The sequence below is a fragment of the Encephalitozoon romaleae genome, chromosome XI, assembly GCF_000280035.1.
Source record: "Encephalitozoon romaleae SJ-2008 chromosome XI, complete sequence".
Lineage (NCBI taxonomy): Eukaryota > Fungi > Microsporidia > Unikaryonidae > Encephalitozoon > Encephalitozoon romaleae.
In genome coordinates, this window is record NC_024905.1 from 28,483 (window position 1) to 55,029 (window position 26,547).

Consider the following 26,547-nt stretch of genomic DNA (forward strand, 5'->3'; position numbering starts at 1 on the left):
GTACTTTTATTTCTTTTCTTTGTAAAGATATTTCTTTAAAAAATTTCCGATCATTGTGTTTGGAGATGCTTTTCCCCTAACAAACAGGACTTCATCGTTTGCACTTAGGCTTAAGAAAAAGCAAAACGGGGTGGTCCATACGAGTGCAAAGTAGAGCACAATCTCTGCTCCATATATACCAGGCTTAGAGAACAACAACCTTATGACAAGAAAATGATTGAGAAGCGAGGCAATCGTCCCATATATGAAGTATGGGTTATCCATCTTTACAAGAGGATAGATATCCAGGAGACAATAAAATGCATATTGTACCGACAGGCTGAAAAGTATTTGAAATATGGAAACACCCCTTAGTAGGAGAATGATATGAAGCCCTGCTGATATCTGTATTATCGATTCTATATGCTTCTTTGCAGCATATGCTTTGTCCTCAATGTAATCTATGGCCTTCACAATGCCTATCCCAAGCCCTACAAGGCCTCCTATTGACCCAACAATCAAAAGTAAACTTTTCAGAAAGATCGAGAGCATTTGATGGGGATGTTTTTCTGGGAATATAAGAATTACAACCTTTCATGTGATACAAATTGAAGCCATCTGAAACATTACATGATCCATGCTTCAAAACAATCAGCCAAGCAGTTTTTAAGTTCTGTTGGAAACCTTAGGGACAACCTTGCAGAAGATCAAATACTTGTTTAATCATATATCACTAAAAGTTGGCAGATGAATTTCTTCCAATGAATATTGCATCTTCAATGGCTTTCTTGTCTTCTTGGCTTTGAATCCCCAGGCTGGATTCATTGGAGCTCTCTGAAAACTCCATTATCTTCATCTGGCTCTCAAGAATGTCCCTCAAGAACCGATCAAACTCTTTTATGGTATTTCTTTCAACAGCATTCTTCAATCGCTCAACAGCACCGATGTTCATACACATATCCACTTCGATGACAAGCTTGATGCTTGGATTCTCAAGCTCTGTTGGCGTCACTGTTTCAATGGTGGTGTAAAACCTCTTCTTTGTCCCTGTAGACAGATGGTAAAGAAGCATATATGCTTTTATAAAGGCGCTGTTCTCTGTAGATGGATTGTAAGAGATATAAGGCCCAAAATACATTTCCACTACTTCTGAATTTCCTTTCCTTATTTCACCAAGGCAAAGAGACTCTACCTCACACAATTGTTTGTTCATCCCAAGGCTTAGACAAATAGGGGTTTAATTTCGGGAAGACTGAGGGGTTTTGAGAACCTCCCTCGGGAAGCCCATTGGAAGGTTTAAAGATGCACAATAGAACCACGGCTTCTCCCAAATGCTAGTGACATTGGCGCAATAGGTAGCGCGCTGGTCTCATAATCCAGAGGTTGCGAGTTCGAGTCTCGCATGTCGCATTTTGTTGTTCTGCTCACACAAGCAACCAAAATTACATATTTCCTTTTATTAGACATGGAATCAACCTCATCCGGTTCTAAATTTATCTCCTTCTTTACCTATGAATCTTTTTCTTAGTAAAAGATCTACAAATATGTTTATCTTTTCTTTCGGAACAGCAGAAATTTCCCTGTATATCTCTTCTATCGTGATACTGGAGCTCTTTGAAATAACTTCATATACCTGGAACAGACTTTTTTCATTTTTAAACAGAGGGGGAAGCATGCTTGGATTGAATGGAAGTATATCCTCAGATGATTCCGACTCTTCATAAGATCTGAAAGCTTTTCCCTCCGATACCCGAACAAAGCTCGAAGATTCATTTTCAACATTACTGCTATGAAGTCTTGCAGAGAGATCTCCCAGAAACGTCTTGTTCAGCATTTCTGATGATGTGCTATCAACAAATGGATTTCTTGGGGATGAGAATTTCATTGACTCTGGGCTTCCTTCTGTCACGCATATGTCTTGAAAACTTGGTTCTTCTTCGAGCCTTTTCTCAGTTCCAGAGCGTGGCGCCTCATTTCCTATACTATCTTCAGATTCTACAGAGAAAAACCTTACCCACGGACCCAGATCCTTATCCATCTTACGCCTATCCCTACCTATTCTTTCAATGAATTCTCTGATGCTTTTCAACGTTCTGTTAATAGAAGAAAACGTAGTATCTATTTCTTCTATTGTATGGATTATTTCCTCCTCGATTTCAATCATCAGGGTGCGATAGTGGAAAAGAAATTAGTGCTAAATGTGGCACGATCAATATCTTCCGCATCAAGGATCCTCCTAACAAATTACATCCAATGTTTCAAATAGAACTATATTTTCATAGATCCTAAATTCCAAACTGTTTTGTTACTTTCCAATCGTTCTTTCAGGCTATAGGGAATAAGTGGTACAAGCTTCATAACTCACCTGATTTTGTGCATAAATCCGTCCAAAAATAACCTCTACGAATGAACAAGCTTCACTCGTTCTTCGGCAGGAAAATGTCTAAGGAAGCCGACAAGGTACTTTTAGGTGTGGGAAGGGAAAAAGATGAAGAGCTTGGGTTGAAAATGCACATAGAAAACTCTGCAAGAGATGTAAATTCCCTTTCTGTCTCCTCATTCTGCTATGAGTTTGGGATTGGAACAACTGTCGATATGAAGAAGGCTGAAATGGGGTACACAAAGGCTGCATTGAGCGACAATGGGCTTGCACTAATCAGGCTAGCATTTATAAGGCGGTTTGGAAGGCCTACGGCAATAATAGATAGACAGGAAGCTGAAAGACACCTTGACAAGTTAAAACGCCTCGGCAGGAGAAGTGCAGACTGGCTGTTTTATGCAAGCAAGCATGGAAATCTTTACGCTAGGTATTGCTTGGGGGTGTGCTATCAAGAAGGATATGGGGTTCCTGTAGATCCATTGCTAGCCGTGAAGTACTATAGCGAGAGTGCCTACGAAGGAAACATTTGCTCAATTGGAATACTTGGATATTGCTTTTTGAAGGGGTTTGGAGTGGAAAAAAATGAAGAGATAGCCGTTGAACTGTTCAAATATGCATCTGAAAAGAAAGATTCGACAGCATTGTATAACATAGGCTTCTGCTACGAAGAGGGAAGAGGAGTGGAAAGAAACTTCTTCAAGGCCTTTGAGATGTATAAACTGTCTTCAAAGATGGAGAACTCGTATGCCCAAAATGCACTAGGCAACTGCTATGAAGAAGGTAAGGGCGTAAATAGAGATCTTCAAAAGGCCTTTGAATTTTATAAGAAGAGTGCGTTACAAGGATACCCATCTGGCCAATGCAACCTAGCATTCTGTTATCAGAAAGGAATTGGAACCAAAAAATGTTTACAGAAAGCTTTCGAATGGTATAAAAGGGCTGCAGTTCAGGGACTTAGTAGAGCGAAGCATAACATTGGCTATTGCTATCAAAATGGATTGGGAACTCCTCAATGCATGTCCAAAGCTATCTACTGGTATAAGGAGTCTGCATCGGAAAGCAACAAGCACTCAATACATGCGTTAGGTGTTTGTTATCAGCATGGATATGGTGTATCTAGGGATGAGAGACTGGCTGTAAGATACTTCAACGAGGGTGCCAAGGCAGGGTTTGACGAAGCAATCATAAGTCTTGCATTATGCTACAGGTCCGGGACAGGCGTCAGAATATCTCCAGAGAAATCCTTCTCGCTTATGAAAAGGGCAGCAGAAATGAACAACGCCTCTGCTCAAAATACTTTAGGATATTATTATGAGGAAGGATATGGAACACTCAAAAACATAAGAGAGGCGATAAGATGGTACGAAATGAGTGCCAAGCAAGACAATTCGTGGGCATTGTTCAATCTGAGCAGTTTATACTTTAATGGGGTTCACATTCCACCGGATGAGAAATTAGGAGTGAGCTTACTATTTAGATCAAGAGACTTAGGAAATCCCAGGGCTGCAAATACTTTAGGATATTGCTTTGAGAAGGGTATTGGGGTTGAAAAGAACCCAAAGCTTGCCTTTGAGCATTACACACAAGCATTTATAAATGGATATTCAAAGGCAGGATATAATCTTGGGAGATGCTATGAAAATGGCATTGGAACTGGGATTGATCTGGACAAAGCCTTGTATTACTTTTATAAGTCATCTTCAGTGGGAGAAGAAGCCTCTTTGCAAAGGCTTAAGAAGATACTGTCTTCTTTAATTGAACCAAACCATATGACAATTCCTCCTTGTGCATGATTAAACACATAGATTTATTTGAATTTATTTTTGTGGTTGTACCATAAGCTAGCCCTGTTTCTAAGTCTGATGGGTATAAACTTGATATCGTCCCTTCTTACATAGTCGACATACATAGGCTTCCCTCCTATATTGTGGCATTTTCCGGGTATATGGTCTATGTTTGCATTAGACTTAAATGACAGAAAGGCGTATCTTTTGAATACCCTTATATCTTCTATAAGATCCACCTCGTGAAAAGCTTCTTCTAAGGCCTGTCTTGTTGTTCCCCCTGCCACAAATAGTTCGTTCTTCCTAACTGGAATCCTTAAGTGTCTTATGTATTTGGATATACCCTCTATCTTTGGAGAAGCCCTTCTTCCTCTCTGCAGGACATAAGGTACTGTAGGCGATATGTGCTTATCAAATGGAGCTTGCATGACCAGATCTTTCACCTTGCAAAGGCTTAGAAAAACTTGCTTTATTTATGTGGCGAAATTACCCTAAGAAATCTCAAAAAGCAATGTTATTTGTAATCTTCTGATATTGATCGTACATCCAAGTTCTAAATTTCTGTGATGACTCAGCTATCAGTGACAATACAAACCTCCTTGCATTTTTGTCAGATAGCTCTAGCCTGAACCTTAAAATAAAATTTTCTACTGCATTCTTCTTGTAACAAGGAAGCTTGCTATCTGCAAAAGAATCCATCATCATGACAAGGTCCTTACTCCGTCTTCTTAAAGCTAGAAATCCCTTGATCATCAACTCCTGGTAGATCTTAAATCCTTTTCCAGATATTCCTCCAAGGAGCTCTTCAATCTCCTTTGTTAATTTCAAAGGCGCCTCTATGTTAAGATTTCCTGGGGACATCTCCAGCATATATCCAAAGTCTATGTGTATCATTCTTCCTCGGTCATCTATCATTATGTTCCCATTGTGCCTATCCTTAATGTTAAGGAAATAGACAACCAATGAGTATCCTGCCAGGCTAGAGGCAAAGTTACAGATCGCAGTAAGATATCCCTCGCTTTCTTTGAATCCAAACTTGTATTCAAAATATTCAGATAAGTTGTTGATATTCTCTTTCCCTATCTGGTCTCTTGACTTTGAATTTGGGATCACTTCTATAATTCCGGTTCCTGAAGATGTAGCCATGACCCTGTACGGATATAAAAATATATCCAGATTTGCTTGCTTGAATATCGACTCAAACATCGAGATTATCTGCAGGGCCAGCATGTCTTGTCTACAGTCATCTCCAGATTTGAATATTAGCTGCTTGATACTTATTTGTCCATTTGGATCCTGAACCCTAAAGGATGCCATAAAGGGCACCTTAGCATGGCTCTGGAGAGCTCTTGTAGATCCAGTCATAATCTCGACGACTTTGAGCTCGGGGTAGAACGGAACATAAACACCGGAGTGGAGCTTGATCCGGGAGAGGTGGTCATTTATACGTCTTCTCTTCTCATCTTTTGAAGATCTGAGGTATGGAATCAGCTCCGAAGAAATTCTAGTAAGGCTGTTGACAAACTCCTCCTCTATAAGAAACATGTGCCTACTTTCTTCTGACATTTCTCCCATAATCTCTTCTATACATCGTATGAATGTGCTGCGGCATTCATCCTTATCTGCCCACCCATCCGTATATAAATTTGCCTTCAAATTCCAAATCAGCTGATGGGCAACATATTCATCGTCCTTTGCTAGATCCTTCAATGCAGAGAACGTCATTTCAAACACTTTTTTGTGTCTCAACATTTGAACAAGCTGGGGAACATAGAATTGCATCCTATCCTTAAAGTCCTTAAGCCGTTCAAAGGCCCTGGATACAAGAGATGGGTCGTCTACTCTTCTAATTATTGTGAGACAGTCAATAATTCCGAGGGATTCCATATTGAAGAAGTAGGATCTATAAGATGGAATCGAAGATCTTTCTAAAAGCCTTTGGACCATTTTCTGCTTAAATGTATTCTGTATGTGTATAAGATCAGTTGTATCAAACCTGGAGATCAATTGAGTTCGCTCCGGGAACGAAAGGTCTTCATTACTGGAAAAATTGGAAACTGCAAAATGAAGTGCCCTGAAAAAAAACCTGTAAAACCCATTTGTCTCCAACGATAGTTTATAGCATATAGCAGGATCGGTTTTGAAGTCTAGCCCCCTGTGGAGTGCATGCTTCAGGAATTCCTCGGAGTCATTTTCTCTTATTGATAGAATGTTATAGGCTTTTAGGAGGATATAAAGGTCCTCGTATTCAAACATGCTCCTGAGCCTTAGCTTCAGAAGGTCTAAGACTATCCTTATTGTCGAACTTTGACTTCTTTTCGTGTATATCACATCGATAAGCCATGAAACAGACTTCTCCCTCTTTCTGATATTCTCATCTAGTATCTTCATCTGTGCATTGCAGGATGTTGAATGCATAGGTGATGAGCTATGAAGTGAAATATTTTCTGTAGAACTCTCCAAGCTTGCAATACTATCGTTGGTACCTGTATGGATAATACTGTACATGTTATGTGACTTAGCCTCCTTAGGGTTTGATATATCTTCTTTTCCTTTAAGGGTGTGATGGCTTGTAACACTTATTCCGCATTGAATCCCATACAGAGATGATGATCTTGAAGCTGCTTCGGTTGTGCTTTCAGGGGCATTCCATCCATGATCAACCATGAATATATCTGGGAACTCTTCTACAACGCCCATCCTTGACAATGTTTGGTTGTATAAGTCATTGAATGACTTGAAATGACCTTTTGGAAACTCCCCATCAAAAAAAGAGATGTCTGCCAAGCAAAGCACAACGTAGTTGTAGAAGTTTGGTGCACATCTGATTTTTTCCAATATATTTTTATACAGTCCCTGATATGAGTCGATGACATTATCGCTCAGAAATCTTTTGGTGCTAAGAAGTGCAAAGAGCTTTTGAAATCTTTGATGAATTTCTTTCATAAATATTATCTTTTCTTCTTTCTCGAGAATCTTTCTTAGGATGATTTCAATCATCACTAACGTTGTCTCTATCGTCTTTGGTTCAAGCGCTATAGTTAAGAGATCATTGACATATGAAAGTGTAAATTCATGTGACCTACTTATGTAACCGGTATGAATGAGCTCGATTACAGTAATCAACCCATCCCTTGACATTCTTATCCCATCCTCGTCCTGTATGTATTCCAATATTCCTGTATAATTGAAGTTGTATAACTTCCTGGATTCACAATAATACACAATCCCGAGGAACACAAGCATTCTTGGCTCAACATTTGTAAGGCCCAATCCCGATGCTAAATGATGTAAATGCCTGACATTGTAATAAATGCTCGATGATATCCCAACCAGCGCAGGTGTCTTGAGAAGAAACAAGTCCACATGCTCAATTACTTCATTTTCAAAAAGAAAGGAATATATCCCATATAGAACATAGAGGACCTCTCGCCTTGCAGGAATATACGGAACAAGGGGGAGGACTCCAACGAGTTCTTTGTTCTTTGTGCTTAAGAAGAACTTGAGAAACTCAGAAATAAGTCTATCCACATGACCTCTGTCATGCTTTCCTTGCCTAACCTTATTGAACAGAACAGAATAAAATCTCTTGACAAATCCAAAGCTAGAGATCTCATGAAGGCTGTGAAGGGGAAAGTCAATTCCATTGATGAGAATGAAGTTTGAGTAAAGCTCAATGGTTTCCGGATATCCCACAATAAACTTCAAAAAAATGCTATTCATGTCTCCCATATCTTTACTTATCCTCAGCTTTGATAAAAAACTCAGAAAGTTCCATATCAATGTGCCCCTGTCTTCCGACTCGGTGTCTCTAAGGCTGTGGAAAACCTTTCTGAATGTCTCGATTACGTGCCCAACCCTATCTTTTTCGCTTCTTGCATCCTGCTCGACCATTTCTATTAGAACTCCAAGAAATTCGCTTCTATACTTTGCACCTAGAGAAATAAGGCAACTAGTCGTGAACACGGAGTATAACAATTCGTACAATGCGCCGTCTTCATATAAGCATATCCTTGCTATTTGAATGTATATCCCAAACATGCTTCTCTTGGAAATAGGAAGATTTTCAACTATTGGAAACACTTCACTCACTCTGTTTACTACCTGCTTGGTTACTAGAGCATCGATGGCTAGAGTTGCTTTGAATATAAAAGCCATGTCATCCTCCAAATCTTTCATCTCTCCGAGAAAAGCGAATGACTTATAAAAGTACTCCTTAGCAAATGCAAATATGCTTCTCTTCTCCACCTCCCCTTTCTTTTCTGCCTTATCCTCCACCATCATTACGATAAGTCTTAATGATAGGAGCAAGAAGTCGAGTTTTATGTTCATTATGTCCTCTTCTTGATTCCAGAAGCCAATCTCACAGAGAAGGCTGTTTGTCATCTTCCCACATAGCTTTTCTATAAATGTCTCATACTTACTTAAACATTCTCCTTTCTCAATCTTCCATATCAAGGCTTCAATGAATGCATTGATGACCCCAGCTTCAGAAATGGTACAGGGTTCTATGGCACATAAATCAGGAACAATCTCCTCACTTATGGTTGTGCTGTCCAGAATCTTCAGAAATATTGATATATACATTTTATAGAGCTTATTACTGTACTTCAAACATATACTTGAATTTTTTAGAAGAGCATATGCATTCAGACCAAACCCTTCATCATATGCTTCCATTTCAGATAATTCTTTAATGTCCTCAACAGTTGTCTCTTTGATAAGAGGTATGTATATATCCTCAGAACTCCCTTTTATCATCACCTCTATCTTCATGCTAGGAATGTTTGTTGGGGTGCAAGGTATTTATGGTATATGATTCGTTCCAGACGCAGTTTCCCACAATCTTTTACTCATAATTGGGACAGGTTTGCGACAAGACCAAAACCTGTGAGATAGCAGGAATAAGAACCATATAATTTATTGCCTTTAAAAGCAGGCTAAACCTAACACTTATTTGTATTATCAAAATTCTTAGTGATCATATTTAACATCTTCAAACCTATTAATTAAATCCTCTATTTTATGTCTTCTAGTCTTTGACATCGTCATAAGGCTTTCCTTTGAAATAATACTGTCTACTGAAGCAAAAGGAGAAATATGCTTAGGTAGTTTTCTTCCCACGGAATAAGATTCTGCGTAAAGTCTTTTTCCTTGATTCAAACAATCAAATAAATACTGTGGCTGCAAGTATGCTACATTTTCCACCATTTCATCAATCTTTTCAGATATATGGATATTTGCCTCATGTGGGCTTTCTACTATGCTTCCTCCACAACTCAGGACAATGAGCCTTAGAGCACCCTCGACTGCTTTACTTTCAATATAAAACTTTACATCTGAGAATATCTTTCGTCCTCCCTCATGAGATTCATAAACCTTTTCTAACTTGTGGAGAACTAGTTTGCAATGCGTCATAAGAAGAGGAATCGAGTGTGAAAGAAGGGAGATATCAATCTTTCTAGGATCGTTGTAGGCCTCTTCCCTTTCTTCAAGTTCAGAAGATGATTCTTCGGAAGAAGATAAAAAGTCTAGAAAATTCGGCTCACTCCACTCAAATTTCTTCGGCATGTCCTTCTTCTCTTCTACTATATCCTTTAGCTCTGCTCCTGGGTACGGAACGAACCAAACAACCTTTACCTTTCCTAAAGTCATCTGGTTATAAATTCCAGACTTCGACATATATGAATACTCAAGTAAGGACTTTTTGGCAACAAACCTCTCAAACATCTCGATGACCTCTGATATTCCATCATTCAGATTGAGCATCCTCCCTAGGTATAGATTGCTTAGAGTATGATTCAATTCATCCACAGCCTCACCAAATCCTTTGCATCTGCTTTTGATTAGGTCTACATATCCATATTCTTTGTAGTGGATGTTTTTAATTTTGTATTCAAACCCTGTTCCAGTATATCTCTTCTTTTTGTTCTCAAGATCTCTATTTATGATCAATTTCCTGTAGACATCAGAATGAAGAAGTTTGTTGGCATCTGATATTCTATAGTAAAATCCATCTCCTTGGTCGACTTTTCGGTTGTTCTTGGGGATGTAAGGATGTACTCCGCATAGTGTAACAAGCTTATCAAACTCTTTTTCCTGGAGATCTAGATTCCTCATAACCAAATCCTTTGAGATGTATTTCTTCGGCGGTTTTATGTAACTACTTCCCATTGAGGGGGAGAGTTTTTCAATGGTATCTAGAGGTGTGCATGTGGATAACATTCTCCTAATACCCTTGATACAAGCACCAATCTGGCTATAAAATGGCAACCTTTAACCCTGGCGATGAAGGACCTGAGGACATATCTAGCAGAAAGTAAAGTGGAGCATCTATACCAGTTATTTGAAAGAATAGGAATAGACGAGTCTCAATTATTGGCAAAACTCAAATATTCTGATCTGGAAAAAATTGGAATCGAGAATCTAATAGAAAGAAGAAAGGTTTTTGATATAATCAATGAGATAAACCAGGACATATACAGTGAAGACATAGAGATGAATGAAAACGAGTCTCATAAGGATATCCACCTCTCATCTCCATTTAGTTTCAAGAGAACTGAAAAATCTGAATGCCAATCTTTCCTTGGAAGCCTTGCAGAAAAAAATGGTCTTTTGTTTGGAAGTGGAGAAACCATAAGTCAAAAATTGTCTTCATGCCCGATGCCAAAGAGAAATAGCTTTGAGAGGTCTTTGATCGGGTTAGATGACATTAATGTGGGAGGTAACAAGACAGCTCTGGAATCGTCAGATCCAAATCTATCTGTTTCCTCCGATGCTAGAGAGATTATGGCAAGGGAGGAAAGGATAATTGTTTGTGTTAGAAAAAGGCCTTGTAATGATCCAAATCTAGACATAGTTGGAGTGGAAGGAAAGGATGTTATTGTTCATGAGGAAAGGCTCAGAGTCGATCTAAGGCCATATGTGGAGCATCACAGATTTAGATTTGATTATTCGTTTGATTGGGACAAGAAAAACATCGATGTATATAGAGAATGTGTGAAAGATATTGTGAACCATGTTGTCTCTGGGGGGCTTGGGACAGTTTTAGTATATGGCCAGACTGGAACCGGAAAAACATATACGATGCTAGAAAAGGACATTGGGATGATGTATCTAGCAATTAAGGATCTTATGGTCTTCAAAGATCATGGAACAGTAACGTTTTGTGAAATATACATGGGCCAGGTCTATGATTTATTGGACAACGGAAAAAGAATACAGCTGCGCGAGGTCAATGGAGTGGTGCATCTTTCAAACTCAAGAGAAGAAGTGTTTAGGGGGTATTCCCAAGTGCTTAGCATCATCGATAGAGGAATGTCTTTGAGAAAGACTGGCATGACTGGAGCCAATTCTAAATCGTCTAGATCTCATGCAGTGATATTAGTGAACTTCTCTGACAAGAAAGTAGAAAAGGGGGATCCAAAGGTTCATTCTGGATCCATAGTGTTTGTCGATCTTGCTGGAAGTGAGCGGGGGTCAGATAGAAGAGAGACCAGGTCTGACGTCAAAAACGAGGGTGCCGAGATCAACAAGAGCCTTTTGGCTTTGAAGGAATGTATTCGAGGAATGGAAAAGGATAAAAAGCATCTTCCATTCAGACAAAGCAAGCTAACGCAAATACTCAAAAACTCTTTTATTGGAACATCTAGAACCTGTTTAATAGCTACTGTATCCCCTACATCTGAGAATGTTGAACACACTTTGAACACATTGAGATATGCTTCAAGGATAAAAGAGAGTGTTGTACCTAAGGAAAAGAGAAGTAAAGAATCACCAAATGCTAATAGATTTACAAGCCAGAGAAGGTTGCCAGAAATGACATCCAAACAAGAACTTGAGAAAGTGTTTATTGAATCTTCCAAGTCAGACCTATCTAAAACCAGAGACACCCTTATGCATGAAATCAGAAGGACATTGTCAAAAATTGAATCTAGAATTCCATCACTAAAGACTTCTGAAGAATTAGAAAAAGTACTAAATTTCTGTAAGGAATTGGAAAAAGAGTTAGTATCTGAGAGGACTAGATATTAAATTTTTACCAGAGATTTTAGAATACATTTGTCGTTGGAGTGTTGTTGCCAAAGTTTATTTTATTTCGATCCTTGGCAAGATGCAGATATCAAACCTGTTATCAATGGGTGAGGTTGATTGGGCCTTGCAATAAACTCGGGGTGGAACTGCACCCCAACAAAGTACCTGTGTGTCGAAAGCTCAAAGATCTTCGTGGCCTTCCCGTCGTTGCTAAACCCGACAAACTTCAGTCCATGAGCCCTTAGATCCTGCACTTTCTCCCATACTACTTCAAACCTGTGCCTATGCCTTTCCCGGATGGTCTCCTTGCCCCCATACAACCTCTTCACCAATCCATCCATAAGCTTAACTTGGCTTCCCCCAACACGGAGCCTCTTATCAACTACCCCGTTCTCGTCGCTAATAAACCTGACAACAAGATCCTTTCCATCCGGCTGGAATTCCTCAGAAAATGCATCCTTCATCCCAAGAACATTCCTGCACATCTCAATCACACACAGCTGGTACCCAAGGCAGATCCCAAGAAGAGGAATCCCATTCTCTCTTGCATATCGGATCGCTTCAATCTTCCCAGAAACCCCCCGTGCTCCAAACCCGCCCGGTATGATGATCCCATCACACTTCGACAGATCAGATTCACAGTACTCCTCCGCATTCACCCACTCTATCTCCACATTCACCCCGATAGATGCTCCAGAGAACTTCAGCCCGTGCACAAGGGACGTGTAGCTGTCAAACTCTGGCCCATACTTCCCCACTATCCCAATCCTCACACTGTCCTTGTGTCGAACAGTAAGTCGCTCAAAAGTCTCCAGCATTCTCCGGTCTAGCTTCCTATCACACAGCCCAAGAGTCTTATACAATGAGTCTACAAGCCCCTGCTCCTCAAGAAACCTTGGCACAGAGTACACAGACTCAAGGTTGGGGAGCCCTATCACATTTGGAAGGGGCACCCAGCAGTTCTTCGATATCTTCCTTCGTGTGTCCTCAGTCGGCGCTCTGGTTCCCCTGCATATAATGATGTCATGAGTAAGTCCAAATGCCCTGAAGTTTCTGCACCCCATCTGAATGCTCTTTGTTTTCTGCTCTCCACTCTCCAGTTCTGTGAGGTAGTCCACAGATACAAATGCACAGTTGTTTTTTCCAACATCATGCTGTAACTTTGCGAGTGCATCTGTGTATATTGAAGACTCGTACTCCCCCACCGTCCCTCCAAGCTCGATGACCACGACGTCTGGGATTGACGTGTGGCCGTCCTCAAAGGACTCTACAGGGGTTTCGCCAACAACCTTTATTCTCCTAATGACGTCATCTATCACATGGGGGTTGACTTGCAGAGTCTTACCAAGAAGATGCCCTTCTTGTTCCCGCTTTATTATATCATGGAATAACCTTCCTCCAGATATACTGTTAATAATCGAAAGCTTCAGCATGTTGAATCTCTCATAGTTTCCAAAATCCATATCACATTCGTGTCCATCCTCGAGGACATATACTTCTCCATGCTCGCAAGGTGCAAGCATCCTTGCATTGTAGTTTAAGTAGGGATCTATCTTTATATGAGTCACGATATGTCCTCTTGATTTAAGAAGTGCTCCAATGCTACTACCCACTATACCTTTCCCAACCCCAGAGATAACACCTCCAGAAACAATAACGTACTTCATTTTGGGGATTTCTCGAAAATTAATTTGTTTTTCACATCTAGGCATATTCACAATTAAAAATTTTATTATAAACACATATATTAATTAATCTGACATTTTGCTTAGCAGAAATATTTTATCCTCAGGCTCTCTAAAGGCTAATGAGCAAAGAGAGACAAATTCCTCATCAGAAATACAGAGCTTGCCATCTCTATATTCTTTGATTAATCTCTCCCTATCCAGGGATAGAACCTGTTTATAAGATCTAAGCTTTTCTTGGTTTCCTATTGCCTCGGTAGGGAGGTGAAACGAGAGATCAAAGATATAATCAATTAACAAAATGATGTTCTCGACAGTGCTTCTTTTTGCAATCTTTAGTCCCCGAATTCTTTCCATCAAGCCTTCATCAAGCATTTCGAAAAATTGAATTTCAAATAAATTTCTATTAATCACAGGCACAAATAGCCTCATGTTCTCAGAAAACTCTACATGCTTCTCTTTAAAATACAGCTTAAGAGTTACCAAAGGCTCTACCAGTTCTACATTGACTCGAGAGGACTCTTTAACAACATCAAAAAACAGTTCTTCCTTCCTTTTAGACAATTCATCGGTAAGAGGATGTCCAGGATAAGTTCGAAGAAAATGTGTTATATCAGCAAACTCAAGGAAATAGCTATATACAGAGGGCTCATGCCTCTTTGGGTCAAATAACTTTGTTATAGCTCTGTTGATGACCTTTACCCCTTTCTCATGTCTTTTCGACCTCAATCTCCTAAACATCTCGAAGCATCCTTGAAACCTTTTATAGCTAGCGGAAACAGACTTTGGCATTCTATCTGATGTCTCGAAGGTCTCGACTGCTTCCATACTTCTTGGACCCTTTGTCACCTCAATTATCTCCTTCATAACAATGTCGAGTTTCCATTCAGGTACATTATGAATATAAAACTCCGTGTCCTTGAAAAAAAGGTTATTTCTTTCGACCTCTTCATCCGTAAGGTTTTTTTCCACAACCTTCTTTCTTAGATTGTCTCTCAAGACTCCAAATATTGCATGCGACATCATCTTGTATCTTGAAATTTCCTTTAGATCTACCACGACCTTCTCCTCAAGCATATGAAAAGAGGGCTCCCCATCATTGTCCTTGTGCACAAAAAATAATGATCGGTCATCCTGAAAAACCTTTATGTCTGCAGGAATGGCTCCCTGAATACTCTCGCAGATAATCAACCTGAATGAAAGATAACATCTTTCTTGTATTTTGGTATATTTTGCAGAAAGCTGAAAAAGATTCTCTATGTCTTTACTTATTTCAAACCTTATCAATCCATCTCCATTCTCACTTTCTTGTTCCTTTGCCACTTCTTCACATGCCGGGTCTATACACTTAAGAATGGCTGAGTGTTTGAGAAACTCTAATGATTTCTTCATCAACACATCTGTATCTGAGACCTTAGAAAAAACCACCTCCAGGTCCTCTATGGTTTTACATTCCTTAGAGTTCAAAGAAAGCCTCTCGATATTCTCAAGGACACCTTGGTATTCATTTGTAGTCTTTTTTATTTCTCTTTCTAGACTCATAGAGTCAACCCTTTTTATCTCTTCTTCTATACGATCCAACTCCTTCTCTAGTCCAGCCTTCTTGTCGAGAAAGGACTTGTACCTTGCATAAAACTCGCCAGCATCTCTGATTTCGTTGAAGAGATTATCTATTCCTTCCATCAGAGGGATAAAATCTCTGTTAAGATATTTATTGTGTATCCTTGAAGAAAGGAAATGGATTTTGATGAAGAAACACTATTTCTTGGAAACATTCCCGATAGTTTTGGAAACGAACTGCTCATGGAAATGCTAAGCATTTTTGGGGAGATTAAAGAGTTTAAGCGCGGTAGGTGCCTGGAAGGTATTAGCTCAAAATGGGTGATTGTAAACTACCACGAGCCAGCATCTGTTGGATACCTCTACGATGTTCTCTTCGATAGGGACCTAGGGCAAGGTACAATAACTATTTGTCCTCCAAAAAAGAGGTCTGAGCCATGGGAAGGCAGAAAGAATGCACTCAAAAGAATTGAAGACATAGAAAGGAGACATAGAAAGGAGCTTGAGAAAGAGGAACGCTTAGACAGGTTTGTTTCTAGCTACAATCTATTGTATGGTAAAGCGGATGACAGCAAAATGTTTTACGATACAATGAAAAAATGGCTTGAAGAGGAATCAGAAATACGTAAGAAATGTCGAAGGATTGAGAAAGATTTTGAAGAGAATATAGAGAAGAAGAGGCAAGCAGAATATCATTATCTGTCGACTTATGATGATGACAGGTCGAATGACTTATTTTATATTGATAGGGCTTCCTGGATATCCAAGAGAAACAAAAATGGTGATAAGTAAACTTAGGACTCATCAACTGCTGATCAGGCATTTATTTAGTCACAAAATTTTGATTATGAAGGGTGGTCTTGAAGCAAAAATGTTCAATGCCTTGAAGAATGAATTCTGTCCAACAAGGTTGGAGGTTAAGAATACCTCTTGCGATCATACTGGACACAGAATAATAGAGCAAGAGGAGGGCTTGGAAACGCATTTTCATGTCAGAGTAAGGTCTGCCATGTTCAACGGAATGGTAAGTTTATAAGCAGTATATAATTTAAGAAATTCACAGATAGACACAGACTTGTTTACAAGACATTGGAGTTTGCTTTTAGCTTGGGACTCCACGCTATTGAAATTGACTGTGATTCAGATAGCCAGGAATGATTTTCGAGACACACTTAACTTTAATTTAAAAATTAATTTAGAGGTGAGTACAATTTTGTAGATTGCAATTTATACGTTTTTGGCAAAAAGAATGACATTCTTTGGTACATTTTTCCTTAAATAATGAATAGGATTGCCTATCCATGCTATGGATACTATACTTTGCATCTTGCTGGTGTGAAGATGTCCCTGATGTGTGCACAACATCTGGAATGATAGCAATAAACTTTGTGGATGGCCCGGTGAGAGGTGTAACTGACAGGGTCCTCAATACCTTAGATGAGCTTGGAGTAAAAGCTACCTTTTCGTTCACAGTGAACCAGAAGGCTGTTGGGAATGTAGGGCAATTATACCGAAGGGCTGTTAATGAGGGTCATACTGTGGGGTTGAGGATAGATCCAAGGATGGATGATGGGTGCCAGAACCTTTCTAGGGATGCCCTTGAGGAGAATGTCGATAGGGAAATAGATACAATAGATGGGCTCAGTGGCACAGAAGTAAGATATGCATCCGTACCCATAAACAATGGGGAAGTAAACTCTGAAATGTACAGCATCCTTACTGAAAGAGGTGTTCTCCCTCTAGGATACACCTTCTGTCCATATGATTATGATAGTCCCATAGAAGAATTTGAGTGTATGATAGAAGGATCGGATCCAAAGCATCACTCATTCATTATTTTGATGCACGATGGACAGGAGGGAGATACCACACGCCTTGAAAGAATGGTAAAAATAGGGGAGGACAAGGGATATAGGTTTGTCAACATGGATGAATGCCTTAAGGGCTACAAGGGAGCACCTGGTGAACCAGAAATTGCCTTGAGAGGAAAGAGTGCTCAGAACATTGCAACATTTTTGCCTTTTTTCATGCTATTGGCTCGACTTCTCTAAAGTATAAATAAAACATACATCTTAATATGAATATGCGTTTTATGGATTTATATCATAGGATTGTAGACTTAGACACATAAAGTAATTTAGTTTTGAAAAAATAGCTTTATATCTATATTCTAGAGCGCTTTATCCTTTCCTTGTCAAACACCCTCTTCATTTAAATATTCATCATCGGGTAGACTCAAGCTTCTCGGAAGTATGAGATTGCAACCGGTACAAAACCGCTTATTCTCTTCGCTTACATCGTAATACCCGGGATATGGCTGGTATGAAAGATAGTACTTCCCATCACTGCTCTCTACAAATCTGTATCCTTCATGCATGGACTGTTCAATGCCAAACCCATTTACATGGTTGAACTCTGGGCTAAAGAAATATCTATTCATCAAAAACTCTACATCAGAGATCCATCCATTGTAAGGGCCTGGTGACTTCCGAGCATAATACTTAGCTCCCTCAATACCTAGCCAATGGAATGCATCTCTTACCCACACCAAAGCAAAATTGAAGTCCTCGTCTTCATCCTCTATCTCCGTGCTTTTGAGACAGTAGTTTGCAATAAGAACAAATTTATCCAGTGCCATGAAAAACTCTTCAATAAGATACTTCAACTTGATTTCTTTCTTCAAGTTCTTAGTCTTTTGCTTGAAATAAATATCCTCTAAAACCATTGTATAATTGCTTCTCTCTTCGGTATTACATAGGAAGTTTGGATTTGGATGGTTTCTTCTATTCTTCTCAAGGGCCATGTCCGAAATCCTCAGACTTGTAAGGTTTTTGTACAGCCCTTCAGCCTCCTTGATCCAGTAAACGCTTAAGAGTCCTGAACACCTGTCCGTATCATCACTGTCAAAGCTGCTGTCAGAATCCCTTGTTAATGTCTCCTCTTTATTCACCCCATGGTTACTTGCAGAAGCCTCAAATAACCCTCTTTTGGAATCGGGATGTCTAAAACTAGCTTCTTCCTTTTTAGTGCTTTCGGTGCCAGCTGTATCCTCCAAAACCTGTGGTCTATTTCCCTCCAGAAAGCATGTTTCCTTTGGCCTTAGATGTTCTTCATTGATATCTGGCTTTGTGCCATTTAAAGAGTTCTTAGTGCTATCCTTTCCTCTAGAGACTTCCATCAAGGGCCTCAAAAATGTTTATAGATTGCATTAGGCGCTGTCCCGAAGGGAAGATAATCCATGAATATTAGAGAATCATTCATCAATGCCAGAAGGACAGAAGTTTCCCCTGCAAATCTCGATAAAGACAACTATGAAGAAGAGTATTACAAGTGGAAGATACGTGATTTGAAAAGAAAGATAAGAGATGTTAGAAAGGAGGTAGCCAGAGTTAGAAATATAAGAGGCCTTGGAAAGTCCTAGAATTTATTGATATCCATAAATGCTTTTACGTCTTCTTCTGTGACCTTCTTCCTAGCCTCCTGATATTTTGACACAAAATCCTGTATTACAGCAATGCACTTTTCCTTCATTTCTTTACTGGTAATCTCACCTTTAGTATATCCCGATCGATATTTTTCAAGCTCTTCATCATCATCTAGGAAATATCTCAAGTACTCAAATGGAACGTCTACATCAATGTTTCCCCCCTTTTCTCTGTGCTCTTCTAGAGTCTTTCTGCCTCCAGAATAAGCATGCACAGTGATCTTCCTTCTTATGGTTTCTTGGGAATCGTCTAGATATATAGAGCTGTTTGGGTCGCTAGCAGACATTTTTCTATTCACACCCTTGAGGTCTGGAAGAAGTGATACATACACAGATACAGGCTTCTTCTCTCCAAGAATCTTTGCCTTATCTCTTGCTAGCCTAAAGTATGGATCCTGATCAACGGCAGCAGGAACGAGACATATGGCTTCCTTTTCAATAAACTTGAAGGAGCTTGAGAAACAGGGTGCTATTTCCTTTGATGGGAACGCTATCTGGCCTATATTGCTTGACATATTGAATCCAAAGACCTTTGATGCTTCGTTGAGGTTGATTGTTTTCGATATCTTCAAAACATTCTTCTCAAAACGATGAGAGGACTCGACATTAGAGAATATGTATGTTAGCTTTGGATCAAAGCCTAGCGCCACGATATCCTTGACATTTTCTTTACCATTCTTTATAGCATCCTCGAGCTTAATGTTTTTCCACAAGAACTTTTCATCATCAGTCATTTGGATTACAAGAGGTATTCGGAAGGTGTCCTGAACATACTTACACAGAAGAAAGGGAACCACATGTCCAATATGCATGGCCTTCGTACTAGGTCCTCTTCCGGTGTATAAATAGAATGATTTATTGTTGGCCATTTCGTTGAGAAGGTGGTTGAAATCTCTATGTGCAAATACTATACCTCTTCTGAAGAAATAGTGTGGTGAGCTATTTGTCAGGCCTTCTAAACGATCTACCAATGCCTGGTCAAACTTCTCACATCCGAACTGATTAATTATTTTATCATAGTCAATGGCTACTGGTGTTTCATCTGTAGAAACTACCTCCACTTCCCAAGGAGTAATCTTTTGCTCAGCCATTTAGGGATGACCTTATCATGTCTAAATATCCCGGGAGGCCAAATATGCAAAAAAAAACGGCTTCCTTCTAAAAATGCCAAATGCAAATGCTCCAGGCAAAAAGCTTTCATCAAACATAATCGGAATAGACCTGGGAACAACAAATTCCTGTGTATCTGTAGTCAAGAATGGAGAGCCTGTGATAATAGAAAACCAGGAGGGCGAGCGTACAACATCCTCGGTAGTGTCTATACTCAAAGACGAAATTCTTGTTGGAAGCCAATCGAAGAACAAGATACTAACACACCCCAAGAACACAATATTTGCATCCAAGAGATTGATAGGAAGGAAGCTTGATGATCCGGAGGTTAGGAAGTATGTAAAAGGACTTCCATTTGATACAACATCTCATTGCAATGGAGATGTTTGGATAAAGATTGATGGGAAGAAATACTCGCCTGCACAGATAGGAGCATTTATACTTTCCAAGCTCAAGAGCAGTGCAGAGTCATTTTTGAATCATCCTGTAGTGAAGTCTGTCATAACCGTTCCCGCTTATTTTAACGACAGCCAGCGTCAGGCAACAAAGGATGCAGGAAGAATAGCAGGGCTGGAAGTTGTAAGGGTCATTAATGAGCCGACGGCTGCAGCACTTGCATACGGGCTGGATAAGGCTGCGAGAGGGAATATTGCTGTCTATGACCTTGGAGGAGGGACTTTTGATATATCGATACTCGAATTAAGTGATGGAGTATTCCATGTGAAAGCCACCAATGGAGATACATTTCTTGGAGGAGAAGATTTTGACAATGAAGTTGTGAAGTTTATTGTAGAGGACTTCAAGGGAAAAGAAGGCGTTGATTTGAGTGATGATACTAATGCCTTGGCAAGAATCAAGGAGTGTGCGGAGAAGATAAAGAAAGACTTGTCTTCATCTCTTGTCTCAAGGATAGATATACCTTACATATGCAATGTTAGGGGAGAGGCAAGGCATTTATCTAAAGAGATTACCAGAAATGAGTTTGAAGGGATTGTTAAGAAGATTGTGGACCGAACGATCGAGCCATGTAAGAAAGCACTTGCAGATGCAGGTTTAGATTGTACTGACATCAAGCATGTGATATTAGTGGGAGGGATGACAAGAATGCCTTATGTCCGAAGAGTGGTCAAGGAGATTTTTGGAATTGAGCCTTCTGTTGAGATCAACCCCGACGAGGCCGTTGCAAAGGGGGCAGCCATCCAAGGCGGAGTTCTTGCAGGAGAAGTTGATAATGTACTTCTCTTGGATGTTGCTCCTTTGAGTCTTGGAATTGAGCTTCTTGGAGGGGTGTTTAACAAGATAATAAGAAGAAATACAACCATCCCATTCAAAGAGACACAGATATTTTCAACCTCCGAGGACAATCAGACAGAGGTGGATATCAAAGTATATCAGGGAGAAAGGGCCATGGCTGCAGACAACAAGTATCTCGGACAGATAAAGCTTAAGAGCATTCCTCCTCTTCCCAGGGGGGTACCCAGGATTGAAGTGACATTTGAGTCTGATGCCAATGGGATGTACAAGGTGACTGCACAAGACAGCGCCACGAAGATGCCCCAGTCTCTTGAAATAATACCATCCAGTGGCCTGACGGAGAAGGAGATAGACAGGATGGTAAGAGAGGGAGAGGAGCTTAAACATCTGGACGAGATAAAAAGAAGAAAGGCTGAGGTTGTCGTTTCTACGGGAGAGCTTTTTGGAAAAGGAGCTGATGATTTGGGAAAAGTTCCTAAGGATGATTTAAGCAAGCTCAACAAAGTGATAAAAGGTGAAGATTTTGATTTAGAAGAAATGGAGCAAGCATTATTGAATGCAAAGAAAGCGGTGTCTAGATGATAATTTGATGGTATTACTGGAACATCTATCATTACTTTTTGGTTAAGATATAGAATCTGAAACAGATTGGGCTGAATGGAATGAAACATATAATAAACTAAGAGCCCCAGAAAACAAATCCCCATGGTAATGAATTTCAACAAAGAAGTCAAGATACTTCGGGATATTGAGGAGAATAAAAGATGTGCCGACTGTTCTGGACCAAATCCACCATGGGCATCTGTGACTTATGGAATATTCATATGCTTTGATTGCGCCAGTGTTCATAGATCTTTAGGAGTCAAGACTAGCTTTGTAAAGAGCGTGAATCTAGACATTTGGGATGAGAAAGAGTACCTGTTTATGAAGCATGGGTCAAATGAGAAGTTCAGAAAGTTCTTGGAGCAATATGGGCTTGTTGGGCGTGAAATGAATGAGATTTATAACAACAACCACATCAAGAGATATGCTGCAAATGTTAAGAGTCTTGTTGTAAAAGAGATGGGCGAGGAGGCATTCAACAAGGCAAAGATCAGCACTATTCCTAAAGAATCTAAAGACTCCGAAGGATGGATGAATAGATCCTCTACGAATTGTGTAAATAGAAGTAGGGGCCCATGCAGTACAACAGGGCTTGAATCAACGAGTACAGGATCATTGCACAACTCTATTGCATCCACTTTATCCATTGTTGGAAGTGCGATTTTTTCGAGTGCAAAGATTATCACCGATAAGACCGTAGAGTATGGAGGTATTGTTGTCAGTTCTACAAAGAGCATAATCAAGGACAACTCCTCTTCGTTGGCATCTATCTTCAAGAAGAAGGAGTTGGCTCCGAAGGACCATATAAAAGTCCCAGAAAAGCAGGAAATCTCTGAAAAGTCGGGCAAATGGGATTAGAACACTAGACAACTAATTAAAGCTTTCAAAGACTATCTGGATTTTTCTCAACAGTCAAAAGAGCCCTATGTTTTATTTACAATAAGTGTAGAGAAATACTTATAAAGAAGAAGGACATAGAAAGAGGTTTTGCAGAATATCTCGATCTTTATCCATCTCTTTTGCTTGAAAAAATTCAGAGCACTGATTGTAGTCTCAGATCCTTTTTTTTGTAGTTCATAAACAAACACTAGAACGGTAAGAAGTGACGTGTAGCTCAGAGAAAGGGTTTGCGCCACCATGAGTAGTACAAGCAACTTGAATTCTACATCTGCAAGACGAAGTATTCTATCGCATGCATTGTAAGATGATGCCCTTCTGCTCTCTACATCCACCACCGCTTCAATCTTGTAAAGCTCTACAATACAAAGTATGGTACTTAGTAAAAGAGAAGCAAGGACTCCTATAAACCTCATGATAAGGGCATATACATTTAGCCTTGAAAACATGGTTTATTTATTTATCTCTAGCTACTGTGGTCCGATTGGTTGAAGACATACCTATGGATAGAGTACAGGAGGTTGTAGATGGTGTTTTCCATGATGTTTTCTTCACACTTCTCAAGAAGCCGTCTTCTGTAGTCCACTTTACCTATTTTAGCCATATCAAGGTTCTTACCTGTTAGATTCCTTTCTTCTTTACATGCTTTTCCATAACTTTCAATAAGCTTCAATACATTTTCTCTCTCTTTCTTGATATTTCTGAGCTTAAGGTTGTCTGCCCATGTCTTTCTGTGAAGATTCAGCAACATCTTCTGTTCAAGATCGTTTTTCCTGCATGTTATGTTGAAGGAATAGTAATGCTTGTTAAGGCCATGGATTATGGATATAAGCGTAGGCGTCTTAAGATACCCGATGTTAGAGGTCACCTGCCTTGGTTCTCCTCCAAGGACGCCCAACTGATTATCAATGAGCCTGAAGGCATCAATTACAACCTTTCCCTTAACACTTTGGATAGGATCGACAACAACCGCGACAGCTCTCTTGCATAGTTTCTCAAAGCTCTGCTGGGTACTTATGTCGACTGTACTTAGCCAACACCCAAACCCTGGATGGCTATGATACCACCCTACCACCGTCTCATGCCTCCCGGTTGCCTTCAATATGCTCATCATCTCCATTTGAAAGATAGGATCCACAGACTCCACAGTGACATTTGTACCACTCTGAGGCATGGCAAATACATCAACAACTTTCACTGTGTATTCGTCAACAAATTCTCCAAGCATCAGTCCCATAACCTCGAGAGGAATTCCCGCTCTCCCATGCTTGAGCATCTTTAACAATGCAAGCGAAGATATCTGTACAGTCTCGGAGGTGTCTGGCATCGGCTCCGCATCACCGGCCCCAACAAACCCACTGAACATTCAGGGCTTAGGATTTCCTACTTTTAAGTTTTCAAAACCCGATCTAAAAATTACTGAGTTTTGAAGATGTTAAAGTCCTCATCTTCCAGATGGATCATGATATCCTCGAGGATCCTTTCTAGTTCTTCTACACTTTCAGATATAGATGCTCCCCCCGTCCTTACTCCACTGTCTAAGCTTCTTATGAGCCTATTATAAGCTCTTTCGATTTTCTCTTTCATTTACAATGGAAAAAAATAACAGGGCTTAATGGCACAGGAAAGAAGTAGATTGTCTATACATTTTCCCTTTATTATATACTCTTTAGAGGTATGATGAACATTACAACAGAAGAGATGGTCAGTGCAGCAATCATGGCCCACGCATCAGGTATAAGCCCATAATACTTTGTTTCGAAGTCTATTCGGAACTGCATCTCCTCTTTTTCTCCGAAGTACTGAGTGAGGTCAATTAGCTCAAATTTCCGAGGTTCATTTTCTCTAATATCGTACCTGTGGTATCCAGGAAAGGAGATTTTGACCGAATTCCAGGCGGTGGATGCACTGTCTGGGGAAGAAGATATGTATGCATTTCCAACCTTGAGCGTATCGAATGAGCGTCTTGATATTTCAACATTATCTGCAACTATAGAGGCCAGAAGGAAGAAAAGCATGGGGCAAGGGGTGACTAACTTGACTGAAAAATATACTTATCGTGTAAGTAAAAGTGAGAAGGATATGAAGTGCATTTCCCCTCTTATGGCAGATCAAATTCATGGCCCATGGGTACTGAGGATATTTCCCAAAACGTAAGGAAAAGGTTCAAGTCCCTTCTTTCAAAAAGAAAGAAGCTAAGAAAGGAGATTCAGAAGATTGAAAAGGAGATGTTTAAGTACGAAACAGTGTATTTGGAAACCACCCAAGGATCTCCTCTTACTCGAAATGTCGAGCATTATGTCTCAAATAGGGTGGATAAGAAAAAACATCATGTTGATGATAAGATGAGGATCTTTAACAAAAACTTTCCTAAGGTTGATGATTAGCAGAGAATACAATTTTTGCAAAACTTGTGTCTGGGCAAAAAAAAATGAAGTCCCCTTCCCATATGAATAAAGAAGATTGTATAAAAATTTTGAATGATCAAACCATACAAGTTAACAAAGAAGATCACACAATTATGAACCCACTGAGATGGTGTATAAGCAAGAACTTTGTGGGAGAGAAGGTGGAGCTTGTGGGATATACCATCCCACATCCTTCCGACGATGTTTCTAATATAACCATTCAGTTTTCTTCAGAGTCCTCGCAGACACCTCCGAACCTCCTCAAAAAGATGATTGAAGGCTTGGAATGCATGGAGGCCATTGGGAACAAGATGTTAAGCGAGATAGAGAAGTTCAAGAGTTGATTTAATAAATAGAAACTGCTATCATTTATTTCAACCATCAAGGCCTAAGCTGGTAGAAAGAATTAGTTAATACGTGTATAGAATAGCATTACTGGACATCCACGAATGTCTTTCATTCCCAAGACATTTCTTACTCCATTACTTTCATATCCATACCAATCCTTGTCTCCATTCTTAGCATAGGAATAACTCGTGAGACCTTCTTCAGTGATAAAAGAACAAAGATAAAACATGTAACTCCCAATTCTTATACTCTCATTATTGAATAGATCAACTTTCCCTTGCTCTTTTACAACAAGCACAATAATCAAAGGCTCCTTAGTTATCTTCTTATTCTCAACTTCCAGACTAGAGTTAAAGGCCTCTTGAATGCTAGAGAATCCTTTCAGAGATATCTTGTTCTTTTCAAATGAGACCTCTTGTGGCAGGTCCTTGGAGATGGCTTTCCCTTGAAATATTTCCACAATTGGGGAGTAGTCTTTATAAAGCGGCTTTGGCTTAACTCCTTGGCTTCTATCCATAGTGCTCCACGTGTCCTCCTCAAAGTTATACCACTCGCAAAGCTCCTGATGGATGGACCAAAGAAGTTCTGAATATATATCTTCATAGAGTTTCGAATCAGGTTCCATCAAGAGATCACTTACATCATCTTCCTTGCCTTCCATCACCAGGCTGAGGAGTTTAGAAATCCTATTAATTATGTAGAATTTTTCCATGTCCTGGCTTCTTTCTCTAAAGTTTAGAATGAAGTTGTAGAAAGGAGGAAGTCTTATTAAGCATGCAAGCAAGTTGAACATCTTTTCGTCAGACTCTATATATTTAAGGTCCACCACCCTCATAGGCCTTTTCACAAACGCCTTCTGTCCTGAGAGCATGATTTTGCTTCCATTCAGCCTTCCTACAGGTCTTTTCCGAGGCTTAGGGGCCTGCTTGGTGGCAACCCTATATTCCTCTTCAGCTGTCATTCCATTCACAAAGAAGACGCAGGACTCTGCTTTCACTTTCATTGCTCTGATTCTCAGGAT

General features: G+C 39.8%; 22 protein-coding genes and 1 non-coding gene across 23 annotated transcripts; 9 read left to right on the forward strand and 14 right to left on the reverse strand.

Annotated features, from left to right (window-relative positions):
- Positions 1 to 6: 6 nt before the first annotated feature.
- Positions 7 to 531, reverse strand: EROM_110240 (transmembrane adaptor Erv26-like protein; the record flags this gene model as incomplete). Its single annotated transcript, XM_009267229.1, has 1 exon — positions 7 to 531. One exon carries the CDS (start codon positions 529 to 531, stop codon positions 7 to 9), a length of 525 nt encoding a protein of 174 aa, XP_009265504.1.
- A 181-nt stretch (positions 532 to 712) lies between these two features.
- EROM_110250 (hypothetical protein) lies at positions 713 to 1,192 on the reverse strand (the record flags this gene model as incomplete). The annotated part of the gene is made up of 1 exon (XM_009267230.1): positions 713 to 1,192. One exon carries the CDS (start codon positions 1,190 to 1,192, stop codon positions 713 to 715), a length of 480 nt encoding a protein of 159 aa, XP_009265505.1.
- Positions 1,193 to 1,316: 124 nt separating this feature from the next.
- EROM_110260 lies at positions 1,317 to 1,389 on the forward strand. Its single transcript has one exon. It is a non-coding gene; the product is annotated as a tRNA-Met (tRNA).
- Positions 1,390 to 1,456: 67 nt separating this feature from the next.
- Positions 1,457 to 2,143, reverse strand: EROM_110270 (hypothetical protein; the record flags this gene model as incomplete). Its single annotated transcript, XM_009267231.1, has 1 exon — positions 1,457 to 2,143. The coding sequence occupies one exon, from the start codon at positions 2,141 to 2,143 to the stop codon at positions 1,457 to 1,459; it is 687 nt and encodes a 228-aa protein (XP_009265506.1).
- A 242-nt stretch (positions 2,144 to 2,385) lies between these two features.
- EROM_110280 (Sel1 repeat-containing protein) lies at positions 2,386 to 4,152 on the forward strand (the record flags this gene model as incomplete). Its single annotated transcript, XM_009267232.1, has 1 exon — positions 2,386 to 4,152. One exon carries the CDS (start codon positions 2,386 to 2,388, stop codon positions 4,150 to 4,152), a length of 1,767 nt encoding a protein of 588 aa, XP_009265507.1.
- A 14-nt stretch (positions 4,153 to 4,166) lies between these two features.
- Positions 4,167 to 4,571, reverse strand: EROM_110290 (hypothetical protein; the record flags this gene model as incomplete). The annotated part of the gene is made up of 1 exon (XM_009267233.1): positions 4,167 to 4,571. The coding sequence occupies one exon, from the start codon at positions 4,569 to 4,571 to the stop codon at positions 4,167 to 4,169; it is 405 nt and encodes a 134-aa protein (XP_009265508.1).
- A 73-nt stretch (positions 4,572 to 4,644) lies between these two features.
- On the reverse strand, positions 4,645 to 8,919 carry EROM_110300 (phosphatidylinositol 4-kinase; the record flags this gene model as incomplete). The annotated part of the gene is made up of 1 exon (XM_009267234.1): positions 4,645 to 8,919. The coding sequence occupies one exon, from the start codon at positions 8,917 to 8,919 to the stop codon at positions 4,645 to 4,647; it is 4,275 nt and encodes a 1,424-aa protein (XP_009265509.1).
- A 198-nt stretch (positions 8,920 to 9,117) lies between these two features.
- Positions 9,118 to 10,317, reverse strand: EROM_110310 (hypothetical protein; the record flags this gene model as incomplete). The annotated part of the gene is made up of 1 exon (XM_009267235.1): positions 9,118 to 10,317. One exon carries the CDS (start codon positions 10,315 to 10,317, stop codon positions 9,118 to 9,120), a length of 1,200 nt encoding a protein of 399 aa, XP_009265510.1.
- Positions 10,318 to 10,431: 114 nt separating this feature from the next.
- Positions 10,432 to 12,177, forward strand: EROM_110320 (kinesin-like protein; the record flags this gene model as incomplete). The annotated part of the gene is made up of 1 exon (XM_009267236.1): positions 10,432 to 12,177. One exon carries the CDS (start codon positions 10,432 to 10,434, stop codon positions 12,175 to 12,177), a length of 1,746 nt encoding a protein of 581 aa, XP_009265511.1.
- A 59-nt stretch (positions 12,178 to 12,236) lies between these two features.
- On the reverse strand, positions 12,237 to 13,889 carry EROM_110330 (CTP synthase; the record flags this gene model as incomplete). Its single annotated transcript, XM_009267237.1, has 1 exon — positions 12,237 to 13,889. The coding sequence occupies one exon, from the start codon at positions 13,887 to 13,889 to the stop codon at positions 12,237 to 12,239; it is 1,653 nt and encodes a 550-aa protein (XP_009265512.1).
- A 39-nt stretch (positions 13,890 to 13,928) lies between these two features.
- EROM_110340 (hypothetical protein) lies at positions 13,929 to 15,545 on the reverse strand (the record flags this gene model as incomplete). The annotated part of the gene is made up of 1 exon (XM_009267238.1): positions 13,929 to 15,545. The coding sequence occupies one exon, from the start codon at positions 15,543 to 15,545 to the stop codon at positions 13,929 to 13,931; it is 1,617 nt and encodes a 538-aa protein (XP_009265513.1).
- Positions 15,546 to 15,599: 54 nt separating this feature from the next.
- On the forward strand, positions 15,600 to 16,214 carry EROM_110350 (hypothetical protein; the record flags this gene model as incomplete). The annotated part of the gene is made up of 1 exon (XM_009267239.1): positions 15,600 to 16,214. One exon carries the CDS (start codon positions 15,600 to 15,602, stop codon positions 16,212 to 16,214), a length of 615 nt encoding a protein of 204 aa, XP_009265514.1.
- A 55-nt stretch (positions 16,215 to 16,269) lies between these two features.
- Positions 16,270 to 16,580, forward strand: EROM_110360 (BolA-like protein; the record flags this gene model as incomplete). The annotated part of the gene is made up of 2 exons (XM_009267240.1): positions 16,270 to 16,446; positions 16,476 to 16,580. 2 exons carry the CDS (start codon positions 16,270 to 16,272, stop codon positions 16,578 to 16,580), a joined length of 282 nt encoding a protein of 93 aa, XP_009265515.1.
- Positions 16,581 to 16,723: 143 nt separating this feature from the next.
- EROM_110370 (chitooligosaccharide deacetylase-like protein) lies at positions 16,724 to 17,473 on the forward strand (the record flags this gene model as incomplete). Its single annotated transcript, XM_009267241.1, has 1 exon — positions 16,724 to 17,473. The coding sequence occupies one exon, from the start codon at positions 16,724 to 16,726 to the stop codon at positions 17,471 to 17,473; it is 750 nt and encodes a 249-aa protein (XP_009265516.1).
- A 143-nt stretch (positions 17,474 to 17,616) lies between these two features.
- On the reverse strand, positions 17,617 to 18,600 carry EROM_110380 (hypothetical protein; the record flags this gene model as incomplete). Its single annotated transcript, XM_009267242.1, has 1 exon — positions 17,617 to 18,600. The coding sequence occupies one exon, from the start codon at positions 18,598 to 18,600 to the stop codon at positions 17,617 to 17,619; it is 984 nt and encodes a 327-aa protein (XP_009265517.1).
- Positions 18,601 to 18,839: 239 nt separating this feature from the next.
- EROM_110390 (tryptophanyl-tRNA synthetase) lies at positions 18,840 to 19,997 on the reverse strand (the record flags this gene model as incomplete). Its single annotated transcript, XM_009267243.1, has 1 exon — positions 18,840 to 19,997. The coding sequence occupies one exon, from the start codon at positions 19,995 to 19,997 to the stop codon at positions 18,840 to 18,842; it is 1,158 nt and encodes a 385-aa protein (XP_009265518.1).
- Positions 19,998 to 20,070: 73 nt separating this feature from the next.
- EROM_110400 (molecular chaperone DnaK) lies at positions 20,071 to 21,852 on the forward strand (the record flags this gene model as incomplete). The annotated part of the gene is made up of 1 exon (XM_009267244.1): positions 20,071 to 21,852. One exon carries the CDS (start codon positions 20,071 to 20,073, stop codon positions 21,850 to 21,852), a length of 1,782 nt encoding a protein of 593 aa, XP_009265519.1.
- Positions 21,853 to 21,975: 123 nt separating this feature from the next.
- Positions 21,976 to 22,731, forward strand: EROM_110410 (putative Arf GTPase activating protein; the record flags this gene model as incomplete). Its single annotated transcript, XM_009267245.1, has 1 exon — positions 21,976 to 22,731. One exon carries the CDS (start codon positions 21,976 to 21,978, stop codon positions 22,729 to 22,731), a length of 756 nt encoding a protein of 251 aa, XP_009265520.1.
- A 65-nt stretch (positions 22,732 to 22,796) lies between these two features.
- On the reverse strand, positions 22,797 to 23,186 carry EROM_110420 (hypothetical protein; the record flags this gene model as incomplete). Its single annotated transcript, XM_009267246.1, has 1 exon — positions 22,797 to 23,186. One exon carries the CDS (start codon positions 23,184 to 23,186, stop codon positions 22,797 to 22,799), a length of 390 nt encoding a protein of 129 aa, XP_009265521.1.
- Positions 23,187 to 23,236: 50 nt separating this feature from the next.
- Positions 23,237 to 24,136, reverse strand: EROM_110430 (metal-dependent protease; the record flags this gene model as incomplete). Its single annotated transcript, XM_009267247.1, has 1 exon — positions 23,237 to 24,136. The coding sequence occupies one exon, from the start codon at positions 24,134 to 24,136 to the stop codon at positions 23,237 to 23,239; it is 900 nt and encodes a 299-aa protein (XP_009265522.1).
- A 292-nt stretch (positions 24,137 to 24,428) lies between these two features.
- On the reverse strand, positions 24,429 to 24,788 carry EROM_110440 (hypothetical protein; the record flags this gene model as incomplete). The annotated part of the gene is made up of 1 exon (XM_009267248.1): positions 24,429 to 24,788. The coding sequence occupies one exon, from the start codon at positions 24,786 to 24,788 to the stop codon at positions 24,429 to 24,431; it is 360 nt and encodes a 119-aa protein (XP_009265523.1).
- Positions 24,789 to 25,219: 431 nt separating this feature from the next.
- Positions 25,220 to 25,522, forward strand: EROM_110450 (DNA-directed RNA polymerase I and III subunit AC19; the record flags this gene model as incomplete). The annotated part of the gene is made up of 1 exon (XM_009267249.1): positions 25,220 to 25,522. The coding sequence occupies one exon, from the start codon at positions 25,220 to 25,222 to the stop codon at positions 25,520 to 25,522; it is 303 nt and encodes a 100-aa protein (XP_009265524.1).
- A 62-nt stretch (positions 25,523 to 25,584) lies between these two features.
- EROM_110460 (hypothetical protein) lies at positions 25,585 to 26,529 on the reverse strand (the record flags this gene model as incomplete). The annotated part of the gene is made up of 1 exon (XM_009267250.1): positions 25,585 to 26,529. One exon carries the CDS (start codon positions 26,527 to 26,529, stop codon positions 25,585 to 25,587), a length of 945 nt encoding a protein of 314 aa, XP_009265525.1.
- Positions 26,530 to 26,547: the final 18 nt, after the last annotated feature.